At 51.3% G+C, this 22,489-nt stretch overlaps 1 protein-coding gene across 1 annotated transcript in view; it reads right to left on the reverse strand.

Annotated features, from left to right (window-relative positions):
• ccdc39 (coiled-coil domain 39 molecular ruler complex subunit) overlaps positions 1-22,489 on the reverse strand; it is a 238,313-nt gene that overhangs the window by 166,222 nt on the left and 49,602 nt on the right. The window contains exons 7-9 of the mRNA XM_072474203.1: positions 15,026-15,217; positions 5,197-5,300; positions 414-546 (exon numbers count right to left, since the gene is read on the reverse strand). Of these exons, the coding sequence (XP_072330304.1) occupies positions 414-546; positions 5,197-5,300; positions 15,026-15,217 (429 nt within the window). The remainder of the gene's footprint in view (positions 1-413; positions 547-5,196; positions 5,301-15,025; positions 15,218-22,489) is intronic.

Consider the following 22,489-nt stretch of genomic DNA (forward strand, 5'->3'; position numbering starts at 1 on the left):
AGCAGTGCTAACCACTGCGCCACCGTGCCGCCCTCCACAAAGTTAATTTGCAGGTACAACAAGCAATTAGGAAAACAAAAAGATGTTAGCTTTAATATCTATAGGATTAGTTCGGGCAGTTCTTGGCTCCTCTATACTATGTTGCCTCAATAGCCTCTCCAGGTTCTATCAAGATCAGAAAAATAAACAGAAAGTAACAAGATTTATTTTGTTTTTGTTTAGTTTTGTTAACATTGTTCAATGTGATTTGTTGGTAGCTTTGTACAAGATATACCATTAGGGTTTGACAACCACTCTCAAAGCTTTTATTTAAATAGATGGCTATACAAGAAAAATAAAATGGAACATCATTTGTCAAAAAGCCTAAATGATAAACTTGTGATTTTACCTTAAAATATCCAGAAGTTCCTCACCTTTACAATGTTCTCTTCATTTTTCAGCATCTTCTCCATCCTAGCCACTTGTTCCTCAGCACTCAGCATTGTTTCAATCGCAGCTTTGAGTTTTTCCTCAAGAGTTTTGTTTTGTTTTTTGGCATTCATTAAACTGCAAGTTATATCAAACAATTGTGATATAGACTATTCTGTCCATATTTCAGGTTCAACTTTACAGTATCTGTTAGCACAAGTGAAGCAACTTTGCATGTTTTATATATCCTAAATTTTATAGATAATTAATGAAAGCTTGTTTTTACAACTGTTGATTTATTTGTTCAAGCTTCAACAAACCTTGCTAGTAGCTTATAACTCAAACCACTGCCTGGGAGCATCTTTTACTTTTTATCTTCCAAAGCTGAGCAAATTACATAACAGTATGTGGCCTATCCAGGAAGCTAAAATCCATTTCCAAAGTGTTCTTTTTGACTCGAGGATTCACTACGGCTATCTGGGTTTACGTGCGGCAAATTGGGGTTCCAGTTTGTAGGGAATACAGATTGGTAACAGGAATGGCCTCTGTTGCTGACCTCAGGAAAAATACTTCCAGTAAACGTATAAAAGAAATGTCCTGAAGTGCTTCACAAATAGGTGTGTTCAATAATATCATAGAACAGGATTTGTGAACCTGACGAACAACATTAGACGGCTCTTAAATGTTATAATGATGTCAGCGGAGGGGCGTGAGGTTGAGGTGGTAGTAGCTATGGATGCAGAAAAGACCTTTGACCGGGTGGAGTGGAAGTAACTATGGGATATTCTAGGCAGGTTTGGGTTTGGGCAGGGATTTGTGGATTGGGTCTGGTTGCTATATCAGGCTCGAGTGGCGAATGTAAGAACCAGCCGGGTCCGGTCAGAATATTTTAGTCTTTGTAGGGGGACAAGACAGGGATGCCCGCTCTCCCCACTACTGTTTGCCCTGGCCATAGAGCCCTTGGCAATGGCCCTCAGGTCATCGAATGTCTGGCGGGGGATAGTGAGAGGGGGGATGGAGCAAAGGGTCTCGCTCTACGCGGACGATTTACTTCTTTATATTACAGACCCGTTGGGGAGGATGGCCGGATCATGGGTTTTCAGGCTACAAACTAAATATGGGAAAGAGCTAGGTGCTTGCGATTCAGGCACGGGGGCAGGAAAGGAGACTGAGGGAGTTACCTTTTAAAGTGGTGGGGAAGAGCTTCAGGTATCTGGGATTCAGGTGGCTAAAGATTGGGGGCAGCTCCACAAGTTAAATTTGAGTAAAGCGGTCGATCAGATGAAAAGGGATTTCCACAGGTGGGACTTGCTCCCGCTGACACTGGCAGCGAGGGTGCAGACAGTGAAGATGACAGTCCTCCTGAGTCTGCTGTTCTTTTTTTCCCGAAGGCCGTTTTTAGGAAAATGAATGCGATAATCTCGGGTTTTGTGTGGGATTGTAAAATCCCGATGGAGAAAAAGGCACTCCTGGAATGGGGTTGCGTGAATGGCCCTCCCGAGTTTTATTAACTATTACGGGGCAGCCAACATATTGAGGGTCAGGAAGTGGGTAGGGGGGAGGGGTCGGTTTGAGAGCGAGTAAAGGCGGCATCTTGTAAGGGTACGCGTTTGGAGGCCTTATTAACGGCGCCCCTGCCGTTCTCACCAGCTTGGTCCTCCACAAGCCCAGTGGTTGTGGCAGCCCTGAGGTTGTGGGGGCAATGGAGACTTCACATGAGATTAAAGGGGGCGTCAGTGTAGTCACCGATCTATGACAATCACGGCTTTGTTCCGGGGGGGCTGGATGGGGGCTTTAGGAGGTGGCAGTGTGCAACGATTGAGAGATTTGGGGATCTCTTCATTCAGGAGGGTTTCCTGAGACTGGAGGCTTTAGAGAAGGAGTTTGAGTTGCCGGGTGGGAACGGGTTTTGATACCTGCAGGTACGGGATTTTGTCCGGAGGCAGGTTCCAAGCTTTCCTCGGCTCCCCCTGAGGGGACTACAGAATAAGGTGATGTCAAAACGGGGGTTGTCAAGGGGAGGGTTTTGGAGATATACAAGGAGTTGATGGAGTTGGAAGGGGTCCCAATCGGGGAGGTGAAGAGGAAGTGGGTGTTAGAAGTCGGACTATGGTAAAAGGCCTTGAGGAGAGTCAATTCATCCTGCCAGACTTTTGTGTGCCAGGCTTAGTCTGATCCAGTTCAAGGTGGTCCACAGGGCTCATATGACTGGGGCCCGGATGAGTAGGTTTTTTGAGGGAGTGGAGGATAGGTGTGGACCCTGTGGGGGAAGCCCGGCGAATCATGTACATATGTTCTGGGCGTGTCCGAAGTTGAGGGGTTTCTGGCAGGGATTTGCGGACGTCATGTCAGAGGTCCTGGAAGGGAGGATGACTCTGGGCGGGATTCTCCTGCAATTGACGGGATGGCCCGACGCGGGCGCCAAGAACAGCATGAACTACTCCGGCGTCGGGCCAACCAGAAGTTGCGGAATCCTCCGCACCTCCGGGGGCTAGGCCGGCGCCAGAGGGGTTGGCGCCGCGCCAACCTGCGGTGAAAGGCAGGCGCGAGTTAGCGCATGTGCAGAACAGTAGGCGTGTTCCTGCGCATGCGGGTTCTTCTCCGCGCCAGCCATGGCGGAGCCTACAGAGGCCGGCGCGGAAGGAAGGAGTGCCCCCACGGTACAGGCCCGCCCGCAGATCGGTGGGCCCCGATCGCAGGCCAGGCCACCCTGCGGGGGGGGGGGGGGGGGGCGGCGTTTTGCCCTTTGCCTCCCTGGTGGCCCGGAGACGGATTTTGCTGGGATGGAGGGACTTGGAGCCTCCAAAGTCAGGAGTGTGGGTCAGCGACTTGGCAATGTTTCTCAGGCTGGAAGGGATTAAGTTCGCCTTGAGAGGTTCAATTCAGGGGTACGCCCGCAGGTGGCAGCTGTTCATCGACTTCTTCCAGGAAAATTGAACGTCAGCAGCAAGAGAGGGGGTGGTGGAAAATGGGAGGCATAGTAGTGTAAGACAAGGACAGGGAACTTTGTGTGCGGGTAATTAGGAAACAGGGCGGGGGTAGTAGGGTATGTTATTTTAATGTTGTTGCGTGTGTCGGCCCGCTTGGTTGTTTATGAAATGTTAAAGTGTTAAAACTGTGAAAATTACAAATGCTTCAATAAAATATTTTCTAATAAAAAAATAACATAGAACCATAGAATCCCAACAGTGCAGAAGGAGGCCATTTGGCCCATCAAGTCTGCAGACCCCTGAAAGACCACCCCACCAGTGGGCTAAACAGCTGGCTTGTAAAGCAGAACAAGGCCAGCAGCGCGGGTTCAAATCCCGTACCAGCCTCCCCTAACAGGCACCGGAATGTGGCGTCTCGGGGCTTTTCACAGTAACTTCATTCGAAGCCTACTTGTGACAATAAGCGATTTTCATTCATTCATTTCATTCACCCAGGGCCTGCTTCCCCGTTACCCTACCTAACCTTTTGGACACTAAGGGACAAGTTAGAATATCCACTCTGGTTGTTGGAGGTCAATCACGTCAGCCTTGGGACATCAATGCAGGAGTTCCATTTTTCATCTGTTTCATCAATGATCTTCCTCTATCAGGAGCTCAGAAGTGGGAATGCTCGCTGATGATTTCACGATATTCAGCACATTTTGCATGTCCTCAGATACTAAAGCAGTCCATGTTCAATGCACCAAAACCGGGACAATATTCAGCCTTGGGCTGATAAGTGGGGAGTAACCTTCGTGCTTCACAAATACCGGACAATGGGCATCTCCAACAAGAGAGAATCTAAGCATCTCCCCTTAACATTCAATGGCTTACCATCATCAATTCCCCCACAATCAGAATCCTGGGGTTTCATCACTGACCAGAAACTGAATTGGACAAGCCATTTAAATACTGTGGCTACAAGAGCAGGTCAGAGGCTGGGAATTCTGCGGTGAGTAACCTCCTGATTCCCCAAAGCCTGTCTGCCACTACAATGACCAAGTCAGGAGTGTGATGGAATGCTCTTCACTTGCCTGTATGAGTCTAACTCCAACAACACTCCAGGAGCTCGACAACATCCAGGACAAAACAGCTTGTTTGACTGGCACCTCATCCACCACCTGCAACATTCACTTCCTTCACTGCCGATGCACAGCAGCAGCAGTGTTGTACCATCTACAAGATGCACTGCAGCAACTTACCAAGGCTCTTTTGACAGCAACACAAATCTGGGATCTCTACCCTCTAGAAGGACAATGGCAACAAATACATGGAATCACCACCACATTCAAGTTCCCCTCCAGCCATATACTATCCTGACTTGGAATTATATCGCTGTTTCTTCATTATCACTGGGTCGAAATCCTGGAACTCCATCCCTAACAGCACTGTGGATGTTCCTACAACATATGCACTTCAGTGGTTCAAGAAGACAGTTCAGCACCTCCTTCTCAAGCACAATTAGGGATGGTTAATAAATGCTGGCCGAGCCAGCAAACCTGCATCACATAAACAAATAAATAAATGAAGAGTTGTGGATGTGTGAGATTTTATGGAGGATGGGGGACATAAAGGAAAGCACATGTGGAGATGAAAGACATATTATCCTGGAAGTCCATGTTTTTGAAATGGGAAAAGTTAAAACTAGCTGCCTGCAGATACACATTTATTAGGAAGAGTTCTAAGTATATTCTGTACCTCAAGTTCCACAAACACTTTTCTTGAGCAATTAGAAAATATATTAAATTATTAAAAGAGAGACATCAGCAACATGTTTAAACAAAAATAAATAGACCATGACACTAAGTAAAACTCTTACTTGTTTGATTTGTCCATATTTTGTCTTTTCAGATTTGTTATTTGACTTCTTAGGGTTTCCAGGTCAGTTGCAGTCCTGTCCACTCTGTTTTTTAAGGTGTCAAGCTGTATATATTATTAAAGACAATTTAGACAGAAACTGAATATCATAACAGATATTTTAAAATAATCTATTGAAGTTCTGATACAGGACAGGGAACCAGGTTGTGAGAAATGCTTCATGTATACTTCAGAGCCTGCTCCACAAAGATGACTAAAGCAAAAGACTGTGGATGCTGGAAAACTGAAGTAGGAACAGAAAATGCTGGAAATGCTCAGCAAGTCATGCAGCATCTGTGGAAAGTTAATAGAGTTAACTTTTCAGGTTGATGACAGTTCATCAGAATGTTAAAGTTAATTTTGTTTATCTCTCCTCTGATGCGGCCTGACTTGCTGAATATGTGCAGCATTTGCAAACACTGATACAGGTCTGTCGTTGGCTTCTGGGGGTAAGGAATACCCCTAAGGAGGTGAAAATGATCCCTTTAAGTGGCCTTGAACACAGCCGGAACGGCACTATAGCAACAGCCATGTGATTACCCACAATAGAAAAGAGATGGCGGCTGAGACCCTGAAAATGTGCTCCAGAAGCATTGATCATTCCGGGTGAGCTCGAAGGGTATCCAGAATAGTAGTAATGTGCTGCATGCTACACAATATGGTGCAGAAGAGGAGCCTTCAGAGGTGCATACAATCAGAGGGGACAGAAGCTACAACATCTGAGGAGGAAGACAATGAGGAAGATGAGAAGTAGGAGGAGGAGGCTCAGTCCAGGCTCAGGGATCTGACAACAAGTGGGTAGAAGACAGAACAGCAGACCATGAAGGGGCAGGCTCATTTATCCATGGCTGCTTTTTTGCAGGAGGGTGTCTGCTCCAGAGTAGGTTCACCTAGGGAAAGGTAACAATTCATATCAGCCAGTCCCCAGGGAGCAGCTACTATATCATAAACGTTTAACAGGGAAGCCATACTTCCTCAGGGAAATACTCATCCTCAACAAGAGAGAACACCAACAGCATGTAATGAAAGTCAGTGCCATCAACGTGGCTGAAACCATGACGATCATGACCCTTGATGCACTATCAATTACGACGAGATGAGAGTAGAGTGTAATCGAGGCTTTATTAAGCAGAGATGTGTAGCCTCCTGCAGCTGCGGCTGAAATGGCTGCAGCTCGGTGAGCACACACATTTATACTCCGCCTACTGGGTGGAGCCAGCAGGCAGGGATCTACCCCCATACCTGTAGTACAGAAGCCTTACCGTAATACATCTTATATGTGATATGTACAACAGTGGTGACTACCACATTCACCCCCTGTTAAAAAAAGAGTCCAGTAGGGGTGGTGGAAAACTATTTACATGCATTTTAAGATTAACATTTTGGGGAAAGTTCACAAATTCAGCCGATCGGGTGCCTTGATCCTCTGTTGTGAGCGCCGCAGTCCCGGTGGCGATGCAGGCGTCGGCTCGGTCGCCGGTGACTCCGGGAGCATGTAGACCTCATCTTTATCCCCGGGTGGGACCAAGGGGAGGACAGATCGACAGAGTGGGGACTGTGGTGAGGTGCACTGGGGGGAAGAAGGGTGGCGCCGGGGCAGGACCCAGCTGGTGCCAGGTCCCTGAGGGAGATGTGTCTTGGCGGCCGTCGGGGTACGCCCCGTACTGCGGGTTTGCATGGAGTAGCTGTACCCTCTCGACCAACGGGTCCACCTTGTGGAGCCGCATGTGCTTGTGGAGGAGAACGGGTCCTGGAGCTGCCAGCCATGTTGGGAGCGAAACCCCGGAGGTGGACTTCCTGGGGAAGGCAACGAGACGTTGCATTAGTCGCCGTGCCAAGTAGCGATCGGATGGAGTGAAGGGCGTCGGGGAGGACCTCCTGCCAGCGGGAGACGTAGGGCCAGCTGGACAGCCTTCCAGACCATCCCATTCTCCCGCTCCACCTGCCCGTTTCCCCGGGGGTTGTAGCTGGTCGTCCTGCTCGAGGCGATGCCCTTGCTGAGCAGGTACTGACGCAGCTCTTCACTCATAAAGGAGGATCCCCGGTCGCTGTGGATGTAGGCGGGGAAACCGAACAGGGCGAAGATGGTGTTGAGTGCTTTGATGACGGTGGCAGACGTCATATCGGGGCATGGGATGGCGAAGGGGAATCTGGAGTATTCGTCGACCACGTTAAGGAAGTACGTGTTTCGGTCGGTGGAGGTGAGGGGCCCTTTTAAATCCACGCTCAGGCATTCAAAGGGGCGGGAGGCCTTCACTAGATGCGCGCGATCTGGCCGGTAGAAGTGCGATCCGCGCAGACCTGGCAGTCTCTGGTGATAGGCCTGACCTCCTCAATGGAGTAGGGCAGATTGCGAGCCTTTATGAAGTGAAAGAACCGGGTGACCCCTGGGTGACAAGAGACCATCGTGTAGGGTCCGGAGTCGGTCCACTTGTGCGCTGGCACCTGTACCTCGGAATAGGGCATCGGGGGGCTCGTTGAGCTTACCGGGGCGATACTAAATCTCGTAATTGTAGGTGGAGAGCTTGATCCTCCACCTCAAGATTTTATCATTTTTGATCTTGGGGCTGTTGCTGGCCTCGATAATGCCTTCCAGCAGCAGCCACTGGACTTCGGACCTGATGAAGGTCCTGTCCTGGGCACTGTACCGTCTGCTCTTGGTGGTGACGAGTTTGCAATCCGGGGTGAGGTTTGCAACCAGAGAAGGCGGGTCGACCTTAAAGGTCGTGAGACCGCATACAGAAAGGGGTGGTAGGGGCCCGCCGAATTTCAGGGTTAGACTTTGGAGGTTGCACTGGAAGTCCAGGCCGAGTAGCAAGGCAGCGCAGAGGTTGGGGAGGACGTAGAGCCGGAAGTCGCTGAACTCTAAACCCTGGATGGTGAGGGTGGCGGTGCAGTACCCCTGGATCTCCACGGAGTGGGATCCGGAGGCCAGGGAGATTCTCTGGTTAATGGGGTGTACCGTGAGGGAGCAGCACCTTACCGTATCGGAGTGGATGAAGCTCTCTGTGCTCCTGGAGTCAAGAAGGCATTATGTCTTGTGCCCATCGACCTTTACCGTCGTCGACGCGGTTGTGAGGTTGTACGGCCGGGACTGGTCGATCGTGATGGAGGTGAGCTGCAGCTGGTGTTGGAAGGCCCCTGGCTCGTCGGTAGGCGATGAGCGGCCCGATGAGGTGCCTGACGAGCAGAGGTCCTGAGGCGGGGAAGTTGGCGGCGCCCATGGCGGCAGCATTAAAGATGGCGGCGCCCACGGGCCGCACAAGGCCTGATGGGGGGGAAGATGGCGGAGCCCACGGGCCGCATGTGTCCTGAGGCAAGCAAGATGGCGGCGCCCACGGGCCACACGTGGGTTGCAGGGGCGAAAATGGCGGCGCCCACGGGTCGCACCTGGTTGCAGCAGCGATCGAGCGGGCCTGGCACACCGCAGCGAAATGTCCTTTCTTCCCGCAGGTCTTGCAGAGTGCGCTCCGCGCCGGCCACGCTGCCGGGGGTGCTTTGTCTGTCCGCAGAAGTAGCACTTGGGTCCCCCGGGGTTGGCTGGCTGCGGCGCGGCGCAGGCTTGGGGTTGGCTGGGGGTGGTCGCGGGTGGGGTCCATGATGGGGTGTTCGCTGGTGGGTTCCACGATGTCCAGGAGGGGGGCGCCGTGTGATCGGGGGCATACGCTTGTACATTACGAGAGGCGACCGTTAGTGAGATCGCGAGTTTCTTGGTCGCCGCAAGGTCGAAGGCGCTGACCCTATGCCCGTAACGAAAGCGTCCCTAATTGGGAGTTCGGAATGTTCAACGGCCGAAACGGCCTGGCAATCGCAGTCCCTCGCCAGTGCGTGCAGGGCATGCCAGAAATCGTCCACAGACTCACTGGGGAGTTGATGCCACGTGGACAGGAGGTGCCTGGCGTAGAGCTTGTTGGTCTGCTGAGTGTAGTTCTGTTTCAGCAGCGGCATGGCCTCAGCGTAGGTAGGCGCGTCCCGGATGAGGGGAAAGATATCGGAGCTCAGCCGCGTATACAGGATCTGGAGCTTCTGTGCCTCTGAGGGTGGTTCTGTCGCAGATCCGATGTAGGCTTCAAAGCAAGCTAGCCAATGTGCGAAGCCGACTTGGCGTTGTCTGCTTGAGGGTGCAGCTGCAGGCGATCCGGCTTGGTGCGGAGGTCCATGGTTAAAAAATCTCTGCTTAATAAATTGATGCACTATCAATTACGACGAGACGAGAGTAGAGTATAATCGAGGCTTCATTAAGCAGAGATGTGTAGCCTCCTGCAGCTGCTGCCGAACAGCTCGGTGAGCACACACATTTCTACTCCGCCTACTGGGCAGAGCCAGCAGGCAGGGATCCACCCCCGTACCTGTAGTACAGGAGCCTTACCGTATTACATCTCGTATGTGATACATACAACAGTGGTGACGACCACAACCCTTGGCTTCAACATAATACACTGTACAAAATCCTTCAGAACCCTGCATATACATGTTAGTGACAGTCAATAAGTCTGCCAAATCATGACCCTGTGCTTACTCAAACTATACCCACTATGCACAGAATGCCAGTGGGAAGCAGAACTTTACACTCACAACCTTCCAATATGATTGTATGTGCCAACAGTACTGCAGCTATTGCACATTGTACAGGATGAGGCTACAATGTACATATCCATCTAACACCGGCATCCATTTTATAGTGGTGTGGTAGCTGCAGCATACAGAGCTGCCAGACATCTTGGGCTAGATTCTCCGCAGCCCCGCGCCGATATCGCGTTTTGCGCGGGGGCAGAGAATCATCTTTTGCACCGAAATCTGGCCCGGCGCCGGTCCGGCGATTCTCCGGGACCCGAGAATCGGCGTTTTATCGGAGTGCTCCGCGCAGCTGGGGGGGCCATTGCAAGAGGCCCGGCCAGCGATCCTCCGCTCCCAACCGGCTGAGTTCCCGACGACATGGTTCTAATCACCTATTGCCGTTCGGGAAACTCGCGTGGCGGCTGCGCACTCAGTCCTGGGCCGCCCTGGTGGGGGGGCGGAGTGATCGGACAGCAGGGGGACAGATCGAGGAGGTCAGATCTTTGGGCGCATGGCCAATCGGGGGGTGCCTACATCTTGCAGCCTCCTCCGTGCGCATGCGCGGACTCAAAACCGGAGGTGCAGGGGCCCGTATCTGCAGCTGAAGCTGCGTGAATCACCCTAGGTCCCTGCTAGCCCCGTGCAGGGCATTGAACATGCTTAAACTTTCTTCAGGAACCTTCGAGTTCCATTTTTGGAGAATCCAGCCCTTTGTCTTCCTGTGAAACCACAGCCTCCACCACCTGGAAGATAAAAACCTCCAACGTAATAGGGATTCCATATGATGTTGTGGCCATTACAGAGACCTGGTTGAGGGAAGGGCAGGATTGGCAGCTAAACGTTCCAGGATTTAGATGTTTCAGGCGGGATAGAGGGGGATGTAAAAGGGGAGGTGGAGTTGCGCTACTTGTTCGGGAGAATATCACAGCTGTACTGCGAGAGGACACCTCAGAGGGCAGTGAGGCTATATGGGTAGAGATCAGGAATAAGAAGGGTGCAGTCACAATGTTGGGGGTATACTACAGGCCTCCCAACAGCCAGCGGGAGATAGAGGAGCAGATAGGTAGACAGATTTTGGAAAAGAGTAAAAACAACAGGGTTGTGGTGATGGGAGACTTCAACTTCCCCAATATTGACTGGGACTCACTTAGTGCCAGGGGCTTAGACGGGGCTGAGTTTGTAAGGGGCATCCAGGAGGGCTTCTTAAAACAATATGTAGACAGTCCAACTAGGGAAGGGGCGGTACTGGACCTGGTATTGGGGAATGAGCCCGGCCAGGTGGTAGATGTTTCAGTAGGGGAGCATTTCGGTAACAGTGACCACAATTCAGTAGGTTTTAAAGTACTGGTGGACAAGGATAAGAGTGGTCCGAGGATGAATGTGCTAAATTGGGGGAAGGCTAATTATAACAATATTAGGCGGGAACTGAAGAACATAGATTGGGGGCGGATGTTTGAGGGCAAATCAACATCTGACATGTGGGAGGCTTTCAAGTGGCAGTTGAAAGGAATACAGGACCGGCATGTTCCTGTGAGGAAGAAAGATAAATACGGCAATTTTCGGGAACCTTGGATGACGAGTGATATTGTAGGCCTCGTCAAAAAGAAAAAGGAGGCATTTGTCAGGGCTAAAAGGCTGGGAACAGACGAAGCCTGCGTGGAATATAAGGAAAGTAGGAAGGAACTTAAGCAAGGAGTCAGGAGGGCTAGAAGGGGTCACGAAAAGTCATTGGCAAATAGGGTTAAGGAAAATCCCAAGGCTTTTTACACGTACATAAAAAGCAAGAGGGTAGCCAGGGAAAGGGTTGGCCCACTGAAGGATAGGCAAGGGAATCTATGTGTGGAGCCAGAGGAAATGGGCGAGGTACTAAATGAATACTTTGCATCAGTATTCACCAAAGAGAAGGAATTGGTAGATGTTGAGTCTGGAGAAGGGGGTGTAGATAGCCTGGGTCACATTGTGATCCAAAAAGATGAGGTGTTGGGTGTCTTAAAAAATATTAAGGTAGATAAGTCCCCAGGGCCTGATGGGATCTACCCCAGAATACTGAAGGAGGCTGGAGAGGAAATTGCTGAGGCCTTGACAGAAATCTTTGGATCCTCGCTGTCTTCAGGGGATGTCCCGGAGGACTGGAGAATAGCCAATGTTGTTCCTCTGTTTAAGAAGGGTAGCAAGGATAATCCCGGGAACTACAGACTGGTGAGACTTACTTCAGTGGTAGGGAAATTACTGGAGAGAATTCTTCGAGACAGGATCTACTCCCATTTGGAAGCAAATGGACGTATTAGTGAGAGGCAGCACGGTTTTGTGAAGGGGAGGTCGTGTCTCACTAACTTGATAGAGTTTTTCGAGGAGGTCACTAAGATGATTGATGCAGGTAGGGCAGTAGATGTTGTCTATATGGACTTCAGTAAGGCCTTTGACAAGGTCCCTCATAATAGACTAGTACGAAAGGTGAAGTCACACGGGATCAGGGGTGAGCTGGCAAGGTGGATACAGAACTGGCTAGGCCATAGAAGGAAGAGAGTAGCAATGGAGGGATGCTTTTCTAATTGGAGGGCTGTGACCAGTGGTGTTCCAAAGGGATCAGTGCTGAGACCTTTGCTCTTTGTAGTATATATAAATGATTTGGAGGAAAATGTAACTGGTCTGATTAGTAAGTTTGCAGACGACACAAAGGTTAGTGGAATTGCGGATAGCGATGAGGACTGTCGGAGGATACAGCAGGATTTAGATTGTCTGGAGACTTAGGCGGAGAGATGGCAGATGGAGTTTAATCCGGACAAATGTGAGGTAATGCATTTTGGAAGGTCTAATGCAGGTAGGAAATATACAGTGAATGGTAGAACCCTCAAGAGTATTGAAAGTCAAAGAGATCTAGGAGTACAGGTCCACAGGTCATTGAAAGGGGCAACACAGGTGGAGAAGGTAGTCAAGAAGGCATACGGCATGCTTGCCTTCATTGGCCGGGACATTGAGTATAAGAATTGGCAAGTCATGTTGCAGCTGTATAGAACCTTAGTTAGGCCACACTTGGGGTATAGTGTTCAATTCTGGTCGCCACACTACCAGAAGGATGTGGAGGCTTTAGAGAGGGTGCAGAAGAGATTTACCAGAATGTTGCCTGGTATGGAGGGCATTAGCTATGAGGAGCGATTGAATAAACTCGGTTTGTTCTCACTGGAACGAAGGAGGTTGAGGGGAGACCTGATAGAGGTATATAAAATTATGAGGGGCATAGACAGAATGGATAGTCAGAGGCTTTTCCCCAGGGTAGAGGGGTCAATTACTAGGGGGCATAGGTTTAAGGTGAGAGGGGTAAGGTTTAGAGTAGATGTACGAGGCAAGTTTTTTACGCAGAGGGTAGTGGGTGCCTGGAACTCGCTACCGGAGGAGGTAGTGGAAGCAGGGACGATAGGGACATTTAAGGGGCATCTTGACAAATATATGAATAGGATGGGAATAGAAGGATACGGACCCAGGAAGTGTAGAAGATTGTAGTTTAATGGGGCAGCATGGTCGGCACGAGCTTGGAGGGCCGAAGGGCCTGTTCCTGTGCTGTACATTTCTTTGTTCTTTGTTCTTTGTTCATACAAGCATGATTTCCTGGAGCATATATGGCGTCCTGACATGCAGAAAATTCACAAGTGACAGTTTAAGACTTATGTGCAGATGACTGCCTTTGACCCAGCACTTATGCTTTAAGTGGGTGGAATGAGAGGTCTTTGAGTTTGCACTAGCACTGTTTTGTCCTGCCATGGACTTTCCTGAGCAGCTCCCACCAGCATTTCTTTATCTTGCCCGAGACTCCCCTGAGCATGCTCTCTCCAGCCGATTTAGTTGTGACATCCTGGCCTGTTTGTGACTCTGGCCCTCTCTTCCTTATTACAAAATGATCCATCTTCAGCTGTCCACAATCCTGTTGCCTTGCTTGCAGGCAGCTACAAAATTGAGGAATGTCTCTGGGTGCCCTGCCACTGAGTCTACCTGTGTGCTACATTGCTCCGATGTACTGGTATCTGCTTTGGCAGAGTGTTGGTTAGTCAAATGTAACGCTGTCTCCTCATCCTCTCTGCGTGCTTCTGAAGCAGAAAGGCTGAGGTGGCCATTCCAGGGTGAGCGAGTGGCGCTGGGATCTGTGTGAGACCCAAATGTTGGCAACGAGATGTATCCCTTCACATTGTGAGAACATGTTGTCATATATGTCATTGCCTTCAACCATAATGGCAGTGCCCTTATCATACAACCAACTCAACCTTTGCACTCCCTCTCATACCAATCTCTCCATCTGCTCAGTTAGCTAACAACATCACATCCACCATATTCCAAAGTGCTCATCAGTGCGCCTGCGGCCCAGGAGTGTTGGGACCTGAACCTGGGGTCAAAGTGTGATACCGGCATGGTGGCGGCTAACTGCATGGTGATCACTAATGATGAACAAGGCTATGACCTTGATCTGTTTTGCATCCCTAAACATTACTCAAATGATTTGGAGAGAGTATATATTCCTCATGGTTTAATCATGGACAGAACTGAACGTTTGGCAAGGGGTATAAGGAAAGCCATGGGAAATCATCACATCGTTGCCCTCTGTGTACTGAAGGGTGGCTATAGGTTTTTGCTGACCTTTTAGACTACATTAAAGCATTGAATCAAACAATGATCAGTCAATCCCAATGATGGTGGACTTCATCCGCTTGAAGAGTTACTGTAATGATCAGTCAATAGGGGAGCCACTCAGAGTTTACGAACTGAGGTACGAAATCCACGCTTTCCTCCTCGAGAAATTGTTCTCTCTGGCTGATTCGTTTGCTGATGAAACTTGGATGTTAACCAAGTCTTATCTCTCCTCCTGTGAACCTGATTGGAGTGAGATCGTGAGGGCCAAGCAGGCTCACCTCTTGCATAAAGGTTAAGAGAAAATGGTGGGTCGCGAAGGTCGGCCGGCATGGGCCGCAAAGGTCAGCCGGCGTGTGTCCCGAAGGTTGGCTGGTTGGTAAAAATGGGTCCCCAGAAAAAAGATTTGAAAAACACTGCCTTAGTGCACCACCAGGTGTGGAAACATAATTGGAAAGCAATAACCACCCTTCAGCCAGAATGAATTGCAACTTAGAAAATGCAGATATTTTGTTTGAATCCCAGCCTAATAAATTAATCTAGACAGATTATATTTACTTATTGGTCTAAGGTTTTTCATTTATAGCTGTAAAATACAAATAATAATGTGTAATTACCTCACTTTGTAGTTGAAGACGGTTTGTCTCATGCTCCTGATACTCCAATCGAAGTTTAGCTGAGAGACGTTCATGCATGGAAATCCTGTTTTCATATTCCTTATTGTTTTCAGTCTCATTCTTAAGGAACTGGATTTTCTCATTAAGGATTGCTTCTTGCTCACGTATTGCCTGCTTCACCTCTGCTAGCGACTGTTAAAGAAGATTTTTTTTTTAGTGTTATGTAATCCCCATTATATTTTCTGAACTAAATTCAAATCAACATTGTACAAAGAATTTTGTTTTTGACATTTTTGATGTACATTCAATTAAATGTCAATGGAATACCGTCCTGGGAACAAACAGCGTAGTTGTTCTTAACAGTGTTTCATCTTACTGAGGGTGCCCTGAGCTACTCTTTTGACTATAGTGAAGCTTCAGCTGAGACCAAGGGAAAACCTTTTATGTTCAAAAAGTGTAAATGGTTGTAAGAGGACAGAACATCCTTTTGACTTGTAGTTGAGGTAAAAGGGATAAATAGAGCAATATGGTACTTGCTGTTGGAAAAATGTAACAGACAAATATTTGCTTTATGCATTTTTGGTAAGATTTTTAATGTAAGGACTTCCGGTGGTGACATGTAGGTGGAGATTGCACGTTGGATGGCTCCTGCTAGAGCTCTTTTGGCCCTTTGCAGCTAGTTTTTGCAGTGAATTTGGCATGATCATTTGTTGGAAAGTCGAAGGCACCCAAAAGGATTTTTATTTTTTTTAAACTTTGGAGTGCCCAATTATTTTTTTCAAATTAAGGGGAAATTTAGCGTGGCCAATCCACCTACCCTGCATATCTTTGGGTTGTGGGGACAAAACCCATGCAAACACAGGGCGAATGTGCAAACTCCACACGGATAGAGATCCAGGGCTGGGATCGAACCCGGGTCCTCGGCGCCCTGAGGCAGCATCTGAAGGCAGCCACAGGATGTCGAAAACTCATTAAATAAATCTGGGGAGTTTGGTGGGAAATTCAGCGGGAGGAAAGATGGCAGGAGCAAGCTTTCCGAGTGTGACTGCGTCCATCACAGTGGATAAACTGGCCAGAGATGATGGTGGGGAATTTGAGAGGCTGTTTTCCATGCACTTTGACAAGGAGATGATGACCTCGCTCAAGGAGTGGGTGGATGAGACTCTTGCCCTGATGAAGGAGGCTTTGGCAAAGACGTCGGCGACAGTGCAGGAGCAAGGAGAGGCATTGAAGGGGGTGGAGCAGGCATTGTCGCAGCACAGCGACCAGTTCACTTCGATGGGTGAGGAGCTGTGGAGGGTGGTGGAGAGTAACAAAGCACTGACAGCCAAAGTGGAGGACCTGGAAAACAGGGCATGAAGGCAGAATCTAAGGATCAGGGATTGGCTGAGGGGTAGGAGGGCCGGAGGCCGGAGCACTTCAGAGTGGTGGAGATGTTCAGCAGGTTGATGGGGGAGGAAGAGGACCCCTCCCTCTAGGAGGTGGACAGGGCTCATCTGTCGCTCCGGCTGAAACCAAAGGCGCATTAGCCACCAAGAGCTGTGATAGTATGCTTCCACAGCTATCAGGTGAAAGAAAAGGTGCTGAGATGGGTGAAGCTGAACCGAAAGATGAGGTGGGAAGTAGATGGTATTCGTATATACTTAATCCTCTCCAACTTTATGAACCCAGCCAAATCATTTATCCAGGCCTCCAGGCTGGGGGGCTTTGCCTCCTTCCACATTAGCAAGATCCTTCGCCGGGCTACTAGGGACGCAAAGGCCAGAATGCCGGCCTCTTTCGCCCCCCGCACTCCCGATTCATCCACTATTCCAAATATTGCTAGCCCCCAGCTTGGCTTGACCCGGACTTTCACCACCTGAGATATTGCTCCCGCCACTCCTCTCCAGAACCCCTCCAGTGCCGGGCATGACCAAAACATATGGACATGGTTCGCCGGGCTCCCTGAGCACCTTCCACATCTGTCCTCCACCCCAAAGAACCTACTCCACCTCTCCCCCGTCAAGTGTGCTCTGTGGACCATCTTAAATTGTATCAGGCTGAGCCTGGCACACGAGGAGGAGGAATTAACCCTACCTAGGGCATCAGCCCACAGACCTTCCTCGATCTCCTCCCCCAGCTCCTCCTCCCATTTACCCTTCAACTCTTCCACCAGCGCTTCCCCCTCTTCTTTCAACTCCTGGTATATTTCCGACACCTTGCCCTCCCCGACCCATACACCCGAGATCACCCTATCTTGAACTTCTTGTGCCGGGAGCAACGGGAATTCCCTCACCTGTCGCCTCACAAAAGCCCTCACCTGCATATATCTAAAGGCATTTCCCGGGGGTAACTCGAACCTCTCCTCCAGTGCCCCTAGGCTCGCAAACGTCCCGTCGATGAACAGGTCCCCCATTCTTCCAATCCCCGCCCGATGCCAGCTCTGGAACCCCCCGTCCATCTTCCCCGGGATAAACCGGTGGTTACCCCTGATCGGGACCACACCGATGCTCCCATTGCACCTCAGTGCCGTCTCCACTGGCCCCAGATCCTTAGCGTTGCCGCCACCACCGGGCTCGTGGTATACTTTGTCGGCGAGAGCGGCAGCGGTGCCGTCACCAACGCCCCCAGGCTCGTTCCTTTACAGGGCGCCATCTCCATCCTCTTCCGCCCCCTCTCCCTCCATAACCCACTTGCGGATCATCGCCACATTTGCTGCCCAGTAGTAGCTCCCCAGGTTTGGCAGCGCCAACCCTCCTCGGTCCCTACTGCATTCCAGGAACCCTCTCCTTACTCTCGGGGTCTTATTCGCCCACACAAACCCCATAATACTCCTGCCTACTCTCTTAAAAAAGGCCTTAGTGATCACGATGGGAAGGCACTGAAACACAAACAAAAACCTCGGAAGGACCACCATTTTGACCGACTGCACTCTACCTGCCAGCGAGAGCGGTAACATGTCCCATCTTTTGAAATCCTCCTCCATTTGGTCCACCAACCTCGTCAGATTCAGTTCATGTAGGGTCCCCCAACTCATGGCTATCTGGATCCCCAGATACCGAAAGCTCCCCTCCGCCCTCCTCAGCGGTAGGTCCCCTATCCCTCTTTCTTGGTTCCCCCGCCTGTATTACAAAGAGCTCACTCTTCCCTACATTGAGCTTATAGCCCGAAAACTCCCCAAACTCCCTTAGAGTCTGCATGACCTCCACCATCCCCTCCATTGGATCCGCCACGTACAGCAACACGTCATCCGCATATAGCGACACCCGATGCTCTTCTCCCCCTCGGACCACCCCCCTCCATTTATTAGACTCCATCAATGACATGGCCAATGGTTCGATCGCCAATGCGAACAACAGGGGGACAGGGGCACCCCTGCCTCGTCCCTCGGTACAGTCGAAAGTACTCCGACCTCCGCCGGTTCGTCACTACACTCGCCATCTGGGCTCTGTAAAGGAGCTTAACCCAATTGATGAACCCTACCCCGAACCCAAACCTATGCAGCACCTCCCAGAGGTACTCCCACTCTACTCGGTCAAAGGCCTTCTCCGCGTCCATAGCTGCCACTATCTCCGCCTCTCCCTCCTCCGATGGCATCATTATCACGTTTAAGAGCCGCCGCACATTGGGGTTTAGTCGCCTGCCCTTTACAAATCCCGTCTGGTCCTCGTGGATTACCCCCGGGACACAGTCCTCGATCCTCGTGGCCAGCACTTTTGCCAGCAACTTTGCATCCGCATTGAGGAGCGAGATCGGCCTGTACGATCCACATTGCAGTGGGTCCTTGTCCCGCTTTAGGATCAAAGAAATTGTCGCTTCCGACATTGTCGGGGGCAGGGTCCCCTCCTCTCTTGCCTCATTAAAGGTCCTCACCAGTAGCGGGGCCAACAGGTCTGCGTACTTCCTGTAGAACTCCACCGGGAATCCGTCCGGTCCCGGGGCCTTCCCCGCCTGCATGCTCCCCAAACCCTTGCTCAGCTCCTCCAACCCAATTGGTGCCCCCAAACCAGCCACCTCTTGCTCTTCCACCCTCGGGAATCTCAGCTGATCTAAGAATCGTCTCATCCCCTCTTCCCCCGCTGGGGGCTGGGATCTGTACAGCTCTTCATAAAAGGCCTTAAATACCTTGTTTATTTTCGTCGCATTCCGAACCGTGGCTCCCCTTCCATCTTTGACTCCCCCTACTTCCCTCGCTGCCATCCTCTTATGGAGCTGGTGTGCCAGCATCCGACTAGCCTTTTCCCCATACTCGTAGGTCGCCCCCTGTGCTTTCCTCCACTGTGCCTCCGCCTTCCCTGTGGTCAACAGGTCAAACTCCGTCTGGAGCCGTCGTCTTTCCCCAAGTAATCTTTCCTCCGGGGCCTCTGCGTATCTCCTGTCCACTCTCAAAATCTCCCCCACTAACCTCTCCCTTTCCATACCCTCTGTCTTCTCCCGATGAGCCCTAATGGAGATTAGCTCTCCCCTAATCAACGCCTCCCATACCACCCCCACCCGCACCTCCCCGTTGTCGTTGGCCTCCAAGTACCTTTCTATACACCCCCTCACCTTCCCACACACCACCCCGTCCGCCAGCAGTCCCACATCCAGCCGCCACAACGGGCGTTGGTCCCTCTCCTCTCCCAGCTCCAGTTCCACCCAGTGCGGGGCATGGTCCTAAACGGCTGTGGCCGAATACTCCGTCCCCTCCACCCTCGGGATGAGCGCCCTACCCAGAACAAAGAAATCTATCCGGGAGTAGGCTTTGTGTACATGGGAGAAGAAAGAAAATTCCCTGGCCTGCGGCCTTGCAAACCGCCATGGGTCCACTCCCCCATCTGATCCATAAACCCCCTAAGTACCTTGGCCGTCGCCGGCCTCTTTCCAGTCCTTGATTTGGAGCGTTCCAGTGCTGGATCCAACACTGTATTGAAGTCCTCTCCCATTATCAGGCCTCCTATCTCCAGGTCCGGAATGCGCCCCAACATGCGCTTCATGAATCCTGCATCATCCCAGTTCGGGGCGTATACGTTTACCAACACCACCCACGTCCCTTGCAGCCTACCGCTCACCATTACATATCACCCTCCATTGTCCGCTACAATAGTCTTGGCCTCAAATGACACCCGCTTTCCCACCAATATTGCCACCGCTCTATTCTTCGCGTCCAGTCCCGAGTGGAATACCTGTCCTACCCATCCCTTTCTTAGCCTGACCTGGTCCGCCACCTTCAGGTGTGTCTCTTGGAGCATGGCCAGGTCCGCCTTCAGTCCCTTTAAGTGCGCGAACACTCGAGCCCTCTTCACAGGCCCATTCAGGCCCCTCACTTTCCACGTTATCAGCCGGATTGGAGGGGCTCTCCCCCCCCCCCCCCCCGCCGCCGACTAGCCATCTCCTTTTCTGGGCCATTCCCGTGTCCACGCCTCCCTCACCCTCCAGTCCCCCAGAGGGGGGACCCCCGTCCCGACCACCTTTTCTGTGTCCCATTCCCTTTCGGCCTGTGCAGCAGCAACCCTTCCCCCCCTCCCCCCCCCCCTCCCCCCCGCTAGACCCCTGTCTAGCTTTTTTGCTCCCCCCATGTCACTCCCGTAAGTCAGCTGACGCCTGCTGACCCCGGCTTCCCCCGCCATCCCATTGACCTCCCCGTGTGGGAGTCTCCCAATCCATATGCATTCCTTCGTTCCCCTTCCCGCCTTTCATCCCGCGCTTTCCAAAGCCCACTCCGCCCCCTCTGGCGCAGCTCCTGTCGCGGCCTTGTCTCTCTCCCCCGGCCCATGTAACATTTCCTGCGCGTGATTGACCCCTTATATACAACAACCATCACACATCAAACCCCAAACATCCCCCCCACCCTCACAAACCGTCAGTTAGAGTCCAACTTTTCGGCTTGTACAAAGGTCCATGCCTCTTCAGGCGTTTCAAAGTAATAGTGTTGGCCCTTGTATGTGACCCACAGTCGCGCTGGCTGCAGCATTCCGAATTCCACTTCTTTCTGGTACAACGCCGCTTTGGCCCGGTTGAAACCCGCTCTCCGCTTTGCAACCTCCGTGCTCCAGTCCAGGTATATTCTCTGCATTGTCCCACTTACTGCTCCGCTCCTTCTTTGCCCATCTCAGGACCCACTCTCTGTCCATGAACCGGTGGAACCTCACCACCATCGCCCTTGGCGGCTCATTTGCCTGGGGCTTCTTCGCCAGCACCCGATGTGCCCCGTCCAACTCCAGCGGCCTCGAAGGGGCCTTCGTGCCCATCATCGCCTCGAGCATCGTGCTCGCGTATGCCCCGGCATCAGCCCCCTCCACTCCCTCAGGGAGACCCAGGATTCGCAGATTCTTTCTCCTCGACCTGTTCTCGAGATCTTCGAGTCTTCCCGCCCACATCTTGTGTAGCGCGTCGTGCTGCTCCACTCTCACCGCCAGGCCCAAGAGCTCGTCCTCGTTCTGACTGACTCTTTTCTGTACCTCCTGCATCTTAGCTTCGTGGGCCTTCTGGGTGATCCCGAGTCCTTCAATTGCCGAAAGCATAGGCGCCAACATCTCCTTGCGCATCTCCTCGCGCTGCTCCTCACAGCAGCGCTTGATGAACTCCTGCAGCTCCCCTTTGTCCCTGGCTGCCGCCATTTTGTTTTCTTTCCCTCGCTTCTCCGGTTGCTCCAGTGCCGCTCCTTTGGCCGTTACACTTCTGGTCCGTTTCATAGAAGTTGGAGGGGGACCTCGCTCTTCCCTTCCCCACGGGTTGCATCAAAAAAAAAAGTTCCGTTGGGGCTCCTCTAACGAGCCCGAAAGTCCGTGGTAGCGGGAGCTGCCGAATCGTGCGGCTTAGCTCCGCATAGCCGCAACCGGAAGTCGAGAGGGAATCCTTTTGGCAGTGTCCGCTTCACCGTCTGCCCCAAAAAGTCTATGGAAACTCCTGAAAAAGGTCTGAGAGTCGGTTCCAGACGGGAGCTGCCGAATGCGCGACCTACTCCTCCATGGCCGCCACCAGAAGCCTCGTCCCCGCTTCTTCAGTGGCCTTGGTAGATCTTTTCACAGTTGTTCCCTCTGCTGCTAGAATTCACCTTTGATAGAGGCCCTCAAGTCAGATTGCAGCTTTAAACTTGCCCTTCCCCCGCCTGCATGCTGGAAGAGGCTTTTGTCTATTCCTGCAGCTCAAGCCAAATCTTTTACTGTTTCTGTCGGGTCTGGTAACCAAAAGACATAACATTCCTGGGGGACACTGTCAGGGGAATGCTGCATCTTCTTCCCACACCGGGAAATGTCAAACAAATGCCGTGGGGGCCCTGTAAAAGAGCCCAAAAGTCCGTTCCAAGCGGGAGCTACCGGATATGCGACCTAGCTCTGCATAGCCGCACCCGGAACTTCGGTGGAGGTGGTCTTGGAGAAGGGGCTGACACAGAGGCCTGCGTGGAGGTTGGCGTGGGGTTGTTGGTGGACCCAAATCTTTGGACCAAAATGGGAATGGTGATTGAGGATTATGTAGGGTTCCATAGGAACGGGGAGGTTTTGC

The sequence above is a fragment of the Scyliorhinus torazame genome, chromosome 14, assembly GCF_047496885.1.
Source record: "Scyliorhinus torazame isolate Kashiwa2021f chromosome 14, sScyTor2.1, whole genome shotgun sequence".
Lineage (NCBI taxonomy): Eukaryota > Metazoa > Chordata > Chondrichthyes > Carcharhiniformes > Scyliorhinidae > Scyliorhinus > Scyliorhinus torazame.